The sequence below is a fragment of the Salmo salar genome, chromosome 15 (assembly GCF_965601325.2).
Source record: "Salmo salar chromosome 15, fSalSal1, whole genome shotgun sequence".
NCBI classification, from domain to species: domain Eukaryota; kingdom Metazoa; phylum Chordata; class Actinopteri; order Salmoniformes; family Salmonidae; genus Salmo; species Salmo salar.
The window spans coordinates 64,696,533-64,709,594 of record NC_138305.1 but is presented as its reverse complement, the minus strand read 5'-3'; the positions used below and the strand labels follow the sequence as shown (position 1 = coordinate 64,709,594).

The 13,062-nt window shown below is 50.0% G+C and overlaps 3 protein-coding genes across 6 annotated transcripts in view; all 3 read right to left on the bottom strand.

Moving 5' to 3' along the window:
• Nucleotides 1-13,062, bottom strand: part of LOC106571880 (peregrin) — an 89,729-nt gene that overhangs the window by 27,334 nt on the left and 49,333 nt on the right. The gene's annotated exons all lie outside the window — the stretch shown is intronic.
• LOC145860894 (uncharacterized) overlaps nucleotides 1-13,062 on the bottom strand; it is a 40,314-nt gene that overhangs the window by 14,249 nt on the left and 13,003 nt on the right. The gene's annotated exons all lie outside the window — the stretch shown is intronic.
• The window catches only part of LOC145860852 (uncharacterized), a 29,844-nt gene continuing 19,651 nt past the window's right edge, over nucleotides 2,870-13,062 (bottom strand). Inside the window, exons 2-4 of the mRNA XM_082961532.1 lie at nucleotides 10,661-11,386; nucleotides 10,120-10,428; nucleotides 2,870-2,890 (exon numbers count right to left, since the gene is read on the bottom strand). Coding sequence (XP_082817658.1) covers nucleotides 2,870-2,890; nucleotides 10,120-10,428; nucleotides 10,661-11,386 — 1,056 coding nt within the window. The remainder of the gene's footprint in view (nucleotides 2,891-10,119; nucleotides 10,429-10,660; nucleotides 11,387-13,062) is intronic.

Sequence of the window (13,062 nt, the reverse complement as noted above, 5' to 3'; positions counted from 1 at the left end):
CGTGTGGTACTGTGACTAACCTTAAGTAGGATGAGTGTCGTGTGGGACTGTGACTGACCTGTAGTAGGATGAGTGTCGTGTGGTACTGCGACTGACCTGTAGTAGGATGAGTGTCGTGTGGTACTGTGACTGACCTGTAGTAGGATGAGTGTCGTGTGGTACTGTGACTGACCTGTAGTAGGATGAATGTCGTGTGGTACTGTGACTAACCTGAAGTAGGATGAGTGTCGTGTGGGACTGTGACTGACCTGTAGTAGGATGAGTGTCGTGTGGTACTGTGACTGACCTGTAGTAGGATGAGTGTCGTGTGGTACTATGACTGACCTGTAGTTGGATGAGTGTCGTGTGGTACTGTGACTGACCTGTAGTTGGATGAGTGTCGTGTGGTACTGTGACTGACCTGTAGTAGGATGAGTGTTGTGTGGTACTGTGACTGACCTGTAGAAGGATGAGTGTCATGTGGTACTGTGACTGACCTGGAGTAGGATGAGTGTCGTGTGGTACTGTGACTGACTGACTTGTAGTAAGATGAGTGTCGTGTGGTACTGCGACTGACCTGTAGTAGGATGAGTGTCGTGTGGTACCGTGATTGACCTGTAGTAGGATGAGTGTCATGTGGTACTGTGACTGACCTGGAGTAGGATGAATGTTGTGTAGTACTGTGACTAAGCTGAAGTAGGATGAGTGTCGTGTGGTACTGCGATTGACCTGGAGTAGGATGAGTGTCGTGTGGTACTGTGACTGACCTGTAGTAGGATGAATGTCGTGTGGTACTGTGACTAACCTGAAGTAGGATGAGTGTCGTGTGGGACTGTGACTGACCTGTAGTAGGATGAGTGTCGTGTGGTACTGTGACTGACCTGTAGTAGGATGAGTGTCGTGTGGTACTGTGACTGACCTGTAGTAGGATGAGTGTCGTGTGGTACTGTGACTGACCTGCAGTAGTATGAGTGTCGTGTGGTACTGTGACTGACTGACCTGTAGTAGGATGAGTGTCGTGTGGTACTGTGACTGACCTGTAGTAGGATGAGTGTCGTGTGGTACTGTGACTGACCTGTAGTAGGATGAGTGTCGTGTGGTACTGTGACTGACCTGTAGTAGGATGAGTGTCGTGTGGTACTGTGACTGACCTGTAGTTGGATGAGTGTCGTGTGGTACTGTGACTGACCTGTAGTAGGATGAGTGTCGTGTGGTACTGTGACTGACCTGTAGTAGGATGAATGTCGTGTGGTACTGTGACTAACCTGAAGTAGGATGAGTGTCGTCTGGGACTGTGACTGACCTGTAGTAGGATGAGTGTCGTGTGGTACTGTGACTGACCTGTAGTAGGATGAGTGTCGTGTGGTACTATGACTGACCTGTAGTTGGATGAGTGTCGTGTGGTACTGTGACTGACCTGTAGTTGGATGAGTGTCGTGTGGTACTGTGACTGACCTGTAGTAGGATGAGTGTTGTGTGGTACTGTGACTGACCTGTAGAAGGATGAGTGTCATGTGGTACTGTGACTGACCTGGAGTAGGATGAGTGTCGTGTGGTACTGTGACTGACTGACTTGTAGTAAGATGAGTGTCGTGTGGTACTGCGACTGACCTGTAGTAGGATGAGTGTCGTGTGGTACCGTGATTGACCTGTAGTAGGATGAGTGTCATGTGGTACTGTGACTGACCTGGAGTAGGATGAATGTTGTGTGGTACTGTGACTAAGCTGAAGTAGGATGAGTGTCGTGTGGTACTGCGATTGACCTGGAGTAGGATGAGTGTCGTGTGGTACTGTGACTGACCTGTAGTAGGATGAGTGTCGTGTGGTACTGTGACTGACCTGTAGTAGGATGAGTGTCGTGTGGTACTGTGACTGACCTGCAGTAGTATGAGTGTCGTGTGGTACTGTGACTGACTGACCTGTAGTAGGATGAGTGTCGTGTGGTACTGTGACTGACCTGTAGTAGGATGAGTGTCGTGTGGTACTGTGACTGACCTGTAGTAGGATGAGTGTCGTGTGGTACTGTGACTGACCTGTAGTTGGATGAGTGTCGTGTGGGACTGCGATTGACCTGTAGCCGGATGAGTGTCGTGTGGTACTGTGACTGACCTGTAGTAGGATGAGTGTCGTGTGGTACTGTGACTGACCTGTAGTAGGATGAGTGTCGTGTGGTTCTGTGACTGACCTGTAGTTGGATGAGTGTCGTGTGGTACTGTGACTGACCTGTAGTATGATGAGTGTCATGTGGTACTGTGACTGACCTGGAGTAGGATGTGTGTCATGTGGGACTGCGATTGACCTGTAGCCGGATGAGTGTCGTGTGCTACTGTGACTGACCTGTAGACGGATGAGTGTCGTGTGGTACTGTGACTGACCTGTAGTAGGATGAGTGTTGTGTGGTACTGCGATTGACCTGTAGTAGGATGTGTGTCGTGTGGTACTGTGACTGACCTGTAGTAGGATGAGTGTCGTGTGGTACTGTGACTGACCTGCAGTAGTATGAGTGTCGTGTGGTACTGTGACTGACTGACCTGTAGTAGGATGAGTGTCGTGTGGTACTGTGACTGACCTGTAGTAGGATGAGTGTCGTGTGGTACTGTGACTGACCTGTAGTAGGATAGGTGTCGTGTGGTACTGTGACTGACCTGTAGTTGGATGAGTGTCGTGTGGGACTGCGATTGACCTGTAGCCGGATGAGTGTCGTGTGGTACTGTGACTGACCTGTAGTAGGATGAGTGTCGTGTGGTACTGTGACTGACCGTTAGTAGGATGAGTGTCGTGTGGTTCTGTGACTGACCTGTAGTTGGATGAGTGTCGTGTGGTACTGTGACTGACCTGTAGTATGATGAGTGTCATGTGGTACTGTGACTGACCTGGAGTAGGATGTGTGTCATGTGGGACTGCGATTGACCTGTAGCCGGATGAGTGTCGTGTGCTACTGTGACTGACCTGTAGACGGATGAGTGTCGTGTGGTACTGTGACTGACCTGTAGTAGGATGAGTGTTGTGTGGTACTGCGATTGACCTGTAGTAGGATGAGTGTCGTGTGGTACTGTGACTGACCTGTAGTAGGATGAGTGTCGTGTGGTACTGTGACTGACCTGCAGTAGTATGAGTGTCGTGTGGTACTGTGACTGACTGACCTGCAGTAGTATGAGTGTCGTGTGGTACTGTGACTGACCTGTAGTAGGATGAGTGTCGTGTGGTACCGTGACTGACCTGTAGAAGGATGAGTGTCGTGTGGTACCGTGATTGACCTGTAGTAGGATGAGTGTCGTGTGGTACTGTGACTGACCTGTAGTAGGATGAGTGTCGTGTGGTACTGTGACTGACCTGTAGTAGGATGAGTGTCGTGTGGTACTGTGACTGACCTGCAGTAGTATGAGTGTCGTGTGGTACTGTGACTGACTGACCTGCAGTAGTATGAGTGTCGTGTGGTACTGTGACTGACCTGTAGTAGGATGAGTGTCGTGTGGTACCGTGACTGACCTGTAGAAGGATGAGTGTCGTGTGGTACCGTGATTGACCTGTAGTAGGATGAGTGTCGTGTGGTACTGTGACTGACCTGGAGTAGGATGAATGTCGTGTGGTACTGTGACTAAGCTGAAGTAGGATGAGTGTCGTGTGGTACTGCGATTGACCTGGAGTAGGATGAGTGTCGTGTGGTACTGTGACTGACCTGTAGTAGGATGAGTGTCGTGTGGTACTGTGACTGACCTGTAGTTGGATGAGTGTCGTGTGGTACTGTGACTGACCTGTAGTAGGATGAGTGTCGTGTGGTACTGTGACTGACCTGTAGTAGGATGAATGTCGTGTGGTACTGTGACTAACCTGAAGTAGGATGAGTGTCGTGTGGGACTGTGACTGACCTGTAGTAGGATGAGTGTCGTGTGGTACTGTGACTGACCTGTAGTAGGATGAGTGTCGTGTGGTACTATGACTGACCTGTAGTTGGATGAGTGTCGTGTGGTACTGTGACTGACCTGTAGTTGGATGAGTGTCGTGTGGTACTGTGACTGACCTGTAGTAGGATGATTGTTGTGTGGTACTGTGACTGACCTGTAGAAGGATGAGTGTCATGTGGTACTGTGACTGACCTGGAGTAGGATGAGTGTTGTGTGGTACTGCGACTGACCTGTAGAAGGATGAGTGTCGTGTGGTACTGTGACTGACCTGGAGTAGGATGAGTGTCATGTGGTACTGTGACTGACCTGGAGTAGGATGTGTGTCGTGTGGGACTGCGATTGACCTGTAGTCGGATGAGTGTCGTGTGGTACTGTGACAGATATGTAGTAGGATGAGTGTCGTGTGGTACTGTGACAGATATGTAGTAGGATGAGTGTCGTGTGGTACTGTGACTGACTGACCTGTAGTAGGATGAGTGTCGTGTGGTACTGTGACTGACCTGCAGTAGTATGAGTGTCGTGTGGTACTGTGACTGACTGACCTGCAGTAGTATGAGTGTCGTGTGGTACGTGACTGACTGACCTGTAGTAGGATGAGTGTCGTGTGGTACTGTGACTGACCTGTAGTAGGATGAGTGTCGTGTGGTACCGTGACTGACCTGTAGAAGGATGAGTGTCATGTGGTACTGTGACTGACCTGTAGTAGGATGAATGTCGTGTGGTACTGTGACTAACCTTAAGTAGGATGAGTGTCGTGTGGGACTGTGACTGACCTGTAGTAGGATGAGTGTCGTGTGGTACTGCGACTGACCTGTAGTAGGATGAGTGTCGTGTGGTACTGTGACTGACCTGTAGTAGGATGAGTGTCGTGTGGTACTGTGACTGACCTGTAGTCGGATGAGTGTCGTGTGGTACTGTGACTGACCTGTAGTAGGATGAGTGTCGTGTGGTACTGTGACTGACCTGTAGTAGGATGAGTGTCGTGTGGTACTGTGACTGACCTGTAGTAGGATGAGTGTCGTGTGGTACTGTGACTGACCTGTAGTAGGATGAGTGTCGTGTGGTACTGTGACTGACCTGTAGTAGGATGAGTGTCGTGTGGTACTGTGACTGACCTGTAGTAGGATGTGTGTCGTGTGGGACTGCGATTGACCTGTAGTCGGATGAGTGTCGTGTGGTACTGTGACAGATATGTAGTAGGATGAGTGTCGTGTGGTACTGTGACAGATATGTAGTAGGATGAGTGTCGTGTGGTACTGTGACTGACTGACCTGTAGTAGGATGAGTGTCGTGTGGTACTGTGACTGACCTGCAGTAGTATGAGTGTCGTGTGGTACTGTGACTGACTGACCTGTAGTAGGATGAGTGTCGTGTGGTACTGTGACTGACCTGTAGTAGGATGAGTGTCGTGTGGTACTGTGACTGACCTGTAGTAGGATGAGTGTCGTGTGGTACTGTGACTGACCTGCAGTAGTATGAGTGTCGTGTGGTACTGTGACTGACTGACCTGTAGTAGGATGAGTGTCGTGTGGTACTGTGACTGACCTGTAGTAGGATGAGTGTCGTGTGGTACTGTGACTGACCTGTAGTAGGATGAGTGTCGTGTGGTACTGTGACTGACCTGTAGTAGGATGAGTGTCGTGTGGTACTGTGACTGACCTGTAGTAGGATGAGTGTCGTGTGGTACTGTGACTGACCTGTAGTAGGATGAGTGTCGTGTGGTACTGTGACTGACCTGTAGTAGGATGAGTGTCGTGTGGTACTGTGACTGACCTGTAGTAGGATGAGTGTCGTGTGGTACTGTGACTGACCTGTAGTTGGATGAGTGTCGTGTGGTACTGTGACTGACCTGTAGTAGGATGAGTGTCGTGTGGTACTGTGACTGACCTGTAGTAGGATGAGTGTCGTGTGGTACTGTGACTGACCTGTAGTAGGATGAGTGTCGTGTGGTACTGTGACTGACCTGTAGTAGGATGAGTGTCGTGTGGTACTGTGACTGACCTGTAGTAGGATGAGTGTCGTGTGGTACTGTGACTGACCTGTAGTAGGATGAGTGTCGTGTGGTACTGTGACTGACCTGTAGTAGGATGAGTGTCGTGTGGTACTGTGACTGACCTGTAGTAGGATGAGTGTCGTGTGGTACTGTGACTGACCTGGAGTAGGATGAGTGTCGTGTGGTACTGTGACTGACCTGTAGTAGGATGAGTGTCGTGTGGTACTGTGACTGACCTGTAGTCGGATGAGTGTCGTGTGGTACTGTGACTGACCTGTAGTAGGATGAGTGTCGTGTGGTACTGTGACTGACCTGTAGTAGGATGAGTGTCGTGTGGTACTGTGACTGACCTGTAGTAGGATGAGTGTCGTGTGGTACTGTGACTGACCTGCAGTAGTATGAGTGTCGTGTGGTACTGTGACTGACTGACCTGCAGTAGTATGAGTGTCGTGTGGTACGTGACTGACTGACCTGTAGTAGGATGAGTGTCGTGTGGTACTGTGACTGACCTGTAGTAGGATGAGTGTCGTGTGGTACCGTGACTGACCTGTAGTAGGATGAGTGTCGTGTGGTACTGTGACTGACCTGTAGTAGGATGAGTGTCGTGTGGTACTGTGACTGACCTGTAGTAGGATGAGTGTCGTGTGGTACTGTGACTGACCTGTAGTAGGATGAGTGTCGTGTGGTACTGTGACTGACCTGTAGTAGGATGAGTGTCGTGTGGTACTGTGACTGACCTGTAGTAGGATGAGTGTCGTGTGGTACTGTGACTGACCTGTAGTAGGATGAGTGTCGTGTGGTACTGTGACTGACCTGTAGTAGGATGAGTGTCGTGTGGTACTGTGACTGACCTGTAGTAGGATGAGTGTCGTGTGGTACTGTGACTGACCTGTAGTAGGATGAGTGTCGTGTGGTACTGTGACTGACCTGTAGTAGGATGAGTGTCGTGTGGTACTGTGACTGACCTGTAGTAGGATGAGTGTCGTGTGGTACTGTGACTGACCTGTAGTTGGATGAGTGTCGTGTGGTACTGTGACTGACCTGTAGTAGGATGAGTGTCGTGTGGTACTGTGACTGACCTGTAGTAGGATGAGTGTCGTGTGGTACTGTGACTGACCTGTAGTAGGATGAGTGTCGTGTGGTACTGTGACTGACCTGTAGTAGGATGAGTGTCGTGTGGTACTGTGACTGACCTGTAGTAGGATGAGTGTCGTGTGGTACTGTGACTGACCTGTAGTAGGATGAGTGTCGTGTGGTACTGTGACTGACCTGTAGTAGGATGAGTGTCGTGTGGTACTGTGACTGACCTGTAGTAGGATGAGTGTCGTGTGGTACTGTGACTGACCTGTAGTAGGATGAGTGTCGTGTGGTACTGTGACTGACCTGCAGTAGTATGAGTGTCGTGTGGTACGTGACTGACTGACCTGTAGTAGGATGAGTGTCGTGTGGTACTGTGACTGACCTGTAGTAGGATGAGTGTCGTGTGGTACCGTGACTGACCTGTAGAAGGATGAGTGTCGTGTGGTACTGTGACTGACCTGTAGTAGGATGAGTGTCGTGTGGTACTGTGACTGACCTGTAGTAGGATGAGTGTCGTGTGGTACTGTGACTGACCTGTAGTAGGATGAGTGTCGTGTGGTACTGCGACTGACCTGTAGTAGGATGAGTGTCGTGTGGTACTGTGACTGACCTGTAGTAGGATGAGTGTCGTGTGGTACTGTGACTGACCTGTAGTAGGATGAGTGTCGTGTGGTACTGTGACTGACCTGTAGTAGGATGAGTGTCGTGTGGTACTGTGACTGACCTGTAGTAGGATGAGTGTCGTGTGGTACTGTGACTGACCTGTAGTAGGATGAGTGTCGTGTGGTACTGTGACTGACCTGTAGTAGGATGAGTGTCGTGTGGTACTGTGACTGACCTGTAGTAGGATGAGTGTCGTGTGGTACTGTGACTGACCTGTAGTAGGATGAGTGTCGTGTGGTACTGTGACTGACCTGTAGTAGGATGAGTGTCGTGTGGTACTGTGACTGACCTGTAGTAGGATGAGTGTCGTGTGGTACTGTGACTGACCTGTAGTAGGATGAGTGTCGTGTGGTACTGCGACTGACCTGTAGTAGGATGAGTGTCGTGTGGTACCGTGATTGACCTGTAGTAGGATGAGTGTCGTGTGGTACTGTGACTGACCTGGAGTAGGATGAATGTCGTGTGGTACTGTGACTAAGCTGAAGTAGGATGAGTGTCGTGTGGTACTGCGATTGACCTGGAGTAGGATGAGTGTCGTGTGGTACTGTGACTGACCTGTAGTAGGATGAGTGTCGTGTGGTACTGTGACTGACCTGTAGTAGGATGAGTGTCGTGTGGTACTGTGACTGACCTGTAGTAGGATGAGTGTCGTGTGGTACTGTGACTGACCTGTAGTAGGATGAGTGTCGTGTGGTACTGTGACTGACCTGTAGTAGGATGAGTGTCGTGTGGTACTGTGACTGACCTGTAGTAGGATGAGTGTCGTGTGGTACTGTGACTGACCTGTAGTAGGATGAGTGTCGTGTGGTACTGTGACTGACCTGTAGTAGGATGAGTGTCGTGTGGTACTGTGACTGACTGACCTGTAGTAGGATGAGTGTCGTGTGGTACTGTGACTGACCTGTAGTAGGATGAGTGTCGTGTGGTACTGTGACTGACCTGTAGTAGGATGAGTGTCGTGTGGTACTGTGACTGACCTGTAGTAGGATGAGTGTCGTGTGGTACTGTGACTGACCTGTAGTAGGATGAGTGTCGTGTGGTACTGTGACTGACCTGTAGTAGGATGAGTGTCGTGTGGTACTGTGACTGACCTGTAGTAGGATGAGTGTCGTGTGGTACTGTGACTGACCTGTAGTAGGATGAGTGTCGTGTGGTACTGTGACTGACCTGTAGTAGGATGAGTGTCGTGTGGTACTGTGACTGACCTGTAGTAGGATGAGTGTCGTGTGGTACTGTGACTGACCTGTAGTTGGATGAGTGTCGTGTGGTACTGTGACTGACCTGTAGTAGGATGAGTGTCGTGTGGTACTGTGACTGACCTGTAGTAGGATGAGTGTCGTGTGGTACTGTGACTGACCTGTAGAAGGATGAGTGTCGTGTGGTACTGTGACTGACCTGTAGTAGGATGAGTGTCGTGTGGTACTGTGACTGACCTGTAGTAGGATGAGTGTCGTGTGGTACTGTGACTGACCTGTAGTAGGATGAGTGTCGTGTGGTACTGTGACTGACCTGTAGTAGGATGAGTGTCGTGTGGTACTGTGACTGACTGACCTGTAGTAGGATGAGTGTCGTGTGGTACTGTGACTGACCTGTAGTAGGATGAGTGTCGTGTGGTACTGTGACTGACCTGAGTAGGATGAGTGTCGTGTGGTACTGTGACTGACCTGGAGTAGGATGAGTGTCGTGTGGTACTGTGACTGACCTGTAGTAGGATGAGTGTCGTGTGGTACTGTGACTAACCTGAGTAGGATGAGTGTCGTGTGGTACTGTGACTGACCTGTAGTAGGATGAGTGTCGTGTGGTACTGTGACTGACCTGTAGTAGGATGAGTGTCGTGTGGTACTGTGACTGACCTGTAGTAGGATGAGTGTCGTGTGGTACTGTGACTGACCTGTAGTAGGATGAGTGTCGTGTGGTACTGTGACTGACCTGTAGTAGGATGAGTGTCGTGTGGTACTGTGACTGACCTGTAGTAGGATGAGTGTCGTGTGGTACTGTGACTGACCTGTAGTAGGATGAGTGTCGTGTGGTACTGTGACTGACCTGTAGTAGGATGAGTGTCGTGTGGTACTGTGACTGACCTGTAGTAGGATGAGTGTCGTGTGGTACTGTGACTGACCTGTAGTAGGATGAGTGTCGTGTGGTACTGTGACTGACCTGTAGTAGGATGAGTGTCGTGTGGTACTGTGACTGACCTGTAGTTGGATGAGTGTCGTGTGGTACTGTGACTGACCTGTAGTAGGATGAGTGTCATGTGGTACTGTGACTGACCTGGAGTAGGATGTGTGTCGTGTGGGACTGCGATTGACCTGTAGCCGGATGAGTGTCGTGTGGTACTGTGACTGACCTGTAGTAGGATGAGTGTCGTGTGGTACTGTGACTGACCTGTAGTAGGATGAGTGTTGTGTGGTACTGCGATTGACCTGTAGTAGGATGAGTGTCGTGTGGTACTGTGACTGACCTGCAGTAGGATGAGTGTCGTGTGGTACTGTGACTGACTGACCTGCAGTAGTGATGAGTGTCGTGTGGTACTGTGACTGACCTGTAGTAGGATGAGTGTCGTGTGGTACTGTGACTGACCTGTAGTAGGATGAGTGTCGTGTGGTACTGTGACTGACCTGTAGTAGGATGAGTGTCGTGTGGTACTGTGACTGACCTGTAGTAGGATGAATGTCGTGTGGTACTGTGACTAACCTGAAGTAGGATGAGTGTCGTGTGGGACTGTGACTGACCTGTAGTAGGATGAGTGTCGTGTGGTACTGTGACTGACCTGTAGTAGGATGAGTGTCGTGTGGTACTATGACTGACCTGTAGTTGGATGAGTGTCGTGTGGTACTGTGACTGACCTGTAGTTGGATGAGTGTCGTGTGGTACTGTGACTGACCTGTAGTAGGATGAGTGTTGTGTGGTACTGTGACTGACCTGTAGAAGGATGAGTGTCATGTGGTACTGTGACTGACCTGGAGTAGGATGAGTGTCGTGTGGTACTGTGACTGACTGACTTGTAGTAAGATGAGTGTCGTGTGGTACTGCGACTGACCTGTAGTAGGATGAGTGTCGTGTGGTACCGTGATTGACCTGTAGTAGGATGAGTGTCATGTGGTACTGTGACTGACCTGGAGTAGGATGAATGTTGTGTGGTACTGTGACTAAGCTGAAGTAGGATGAGTGTCGTGTGGTACTGCGATTGACCTGGAGTAGGATGAGTGTCGTGTGGTACTGTGACTGACCTGTAGTAGGATGAATGTCGTGTGGTACTGTGACTAACCTGAAGTAGGATGAGTGTCGTGTGGGACTGTGACTGACCTGTAGTAGGATGAGTGTCGTGTGGTACTGTGACTGACCTGTAGTAGGATGAGTGTCGTGTGGTACTGTGACAGACCTGTAGTAGGATGAGTGTCGTGTGGTACTGTGACTGACCTGCAGTAGTATGAGTGTCGTGTGGTACTGTGACTGACTGACCTGTAGTAGGATGAGTGTCGTGTGGTACTGTGACTGACCTGTAGTAGGATGAGTGTCGTGTGGTACTGTGACTGACCTGGAGTAGGATGAGTGTCGTGTGGTACTGTGACTGACCTGTAGTAGGATGAGTGTCGTGTGGTACTGCGACTGACCTGTAGTCGGATGAGTGTCGTGTGGTACTGTGACTGACCTGTAGTAGGATGAGTGTCGTGTGGTACTGTGACTGACCTGTAGTAGGATGAGTGTCGTGTGGTACTGTGACTGACCTGTAGTAGGATGAGTGTCGTGTGGTACTGTGACTGACCTGTAGTAGGATGAGTGTCGTGTGGTACTGTGACTGACCTGTAGTAGGATGAGTGTCGTGTGGTACTGTGACTGACCTGTAGTAGGATGAGTGTCGTGTGGGACTGCGATTGACCTGTAGCCGGATGAGTGTCGTGTGGTACTGTGACTGACCTGTAGTAGGATGAGTGTCGTGTGGTACTGTGACTGACCTGTAGTAGGATGAGTGTCGTGTGGTACTGTGACTGACCTGTAGTAGGATGAGTGTCGTGTGGTACTGTGACTGACCTGTAGTAGGATGAGTGTCGTGTGGTACTGTGACTGACCTGTAGTAGGATGAGTGTCGTGTGGTACTGTGACTGACCTGTAGTAGGATGAGTGTCGTGTGGTACTGTGACTGACCTGTAGTAGGATGAGTGTCGTGTGGTACTGTGACTGACCTGTAGTAGGATGAGTGTCGTGTGGTACTGCGATTGACCTGTAGTAGGATGAGTGTCGTGTGGTACTGTGACTGACCTGTAGTAGGATGAGTGTCGTGTGGTACTGTGACTGACCTGTAGTAGGATGAGTGTCGTGTGGTACTGTGACTGACCTGTAGTAGGATGAGTGTCGTGTGGTACTGTGACTGACCTGTAGTAGGATGAGTGTCGTGTGGTACTGTGACTGACCTGTAGTAGGATGAGTGTCGTGTGGTACTGTGACTGACCTGTAGTAGGATGAGTGTCGTGTGGTACTGTGACTGACCTGTAGTAGGATGAGTGTCGTGTGGTACTGTGACTGACCTGTAGAAGGATGAGTGTCGTGTGGTACTGTGACTGACCTGTAGTAGGATGAGTGTCGTGTGGTACTGTGACTGACCTGTAGTAGGATGAGTGTCGTGTGGTACTGTGACTGACCTGTAGTAGGATGAGTGTCGTGTGGTACTGTGACTGACCTGCAGTAGGATGAGTGTCGTGTGGTACTGTGACTGACTGACCTGTAGTAGGATGAGTGTCGTGTGGTACTGTGACTGACCTGTAGTAGGATGAGTGTCGTGTGGTACTGTGACTGACCTGTAGTAGGATGAGTGTCGTGTGGTACTGTGACTGACCTGTAGTAGGATGAGTGTCGTGTGGTACTGTGACTTGACCTGTAGTAGGATGAGTGTCGTGTGGTACTGTGACTGACCTGTAGTAGGATGAGTGTCGTGTGGTACTGTGACTGACCTGTAGTAGGATGAGTGTCGTGTGGTACTGTGACTGACCTGTAGTAGGATGAGTGTCGTGTGGTACTGTGACTGACCTGTAGTAGGATGAGTGTCGTGTGGTACTGTGACTGACCTGTAGTAGGATGAGTGTCGTGTGGTACTGTGACTGACCTGTAGTAGGATGAGTGTCGTGTGGTACTGTGACTGACCTGTAGTAGGATGAGTGTCGTGTGGTACTGTGACTGACCTGTAGTAGGATGAGTGTCGTGTGGTACTGTGACTGACCTGTAGTAGGATGAGTGTCGTGTGGTACTGTGACTGACCTGTAGTAGGATGAGTGTCGTGTGGTACTGTGACTGACCTGTAGTAGGATGAGTGTCGTGTGGTACTGTGACTGACCTGTAGTAGGATGAGTGTCGTGTGGTACTGTGACTGACCTGTAGTAGGATGAGTGTCGTGTGGTACTGTGACTGACCTGTAGTAGGATGAGTGTCGTGTGGTACTGTGACTGA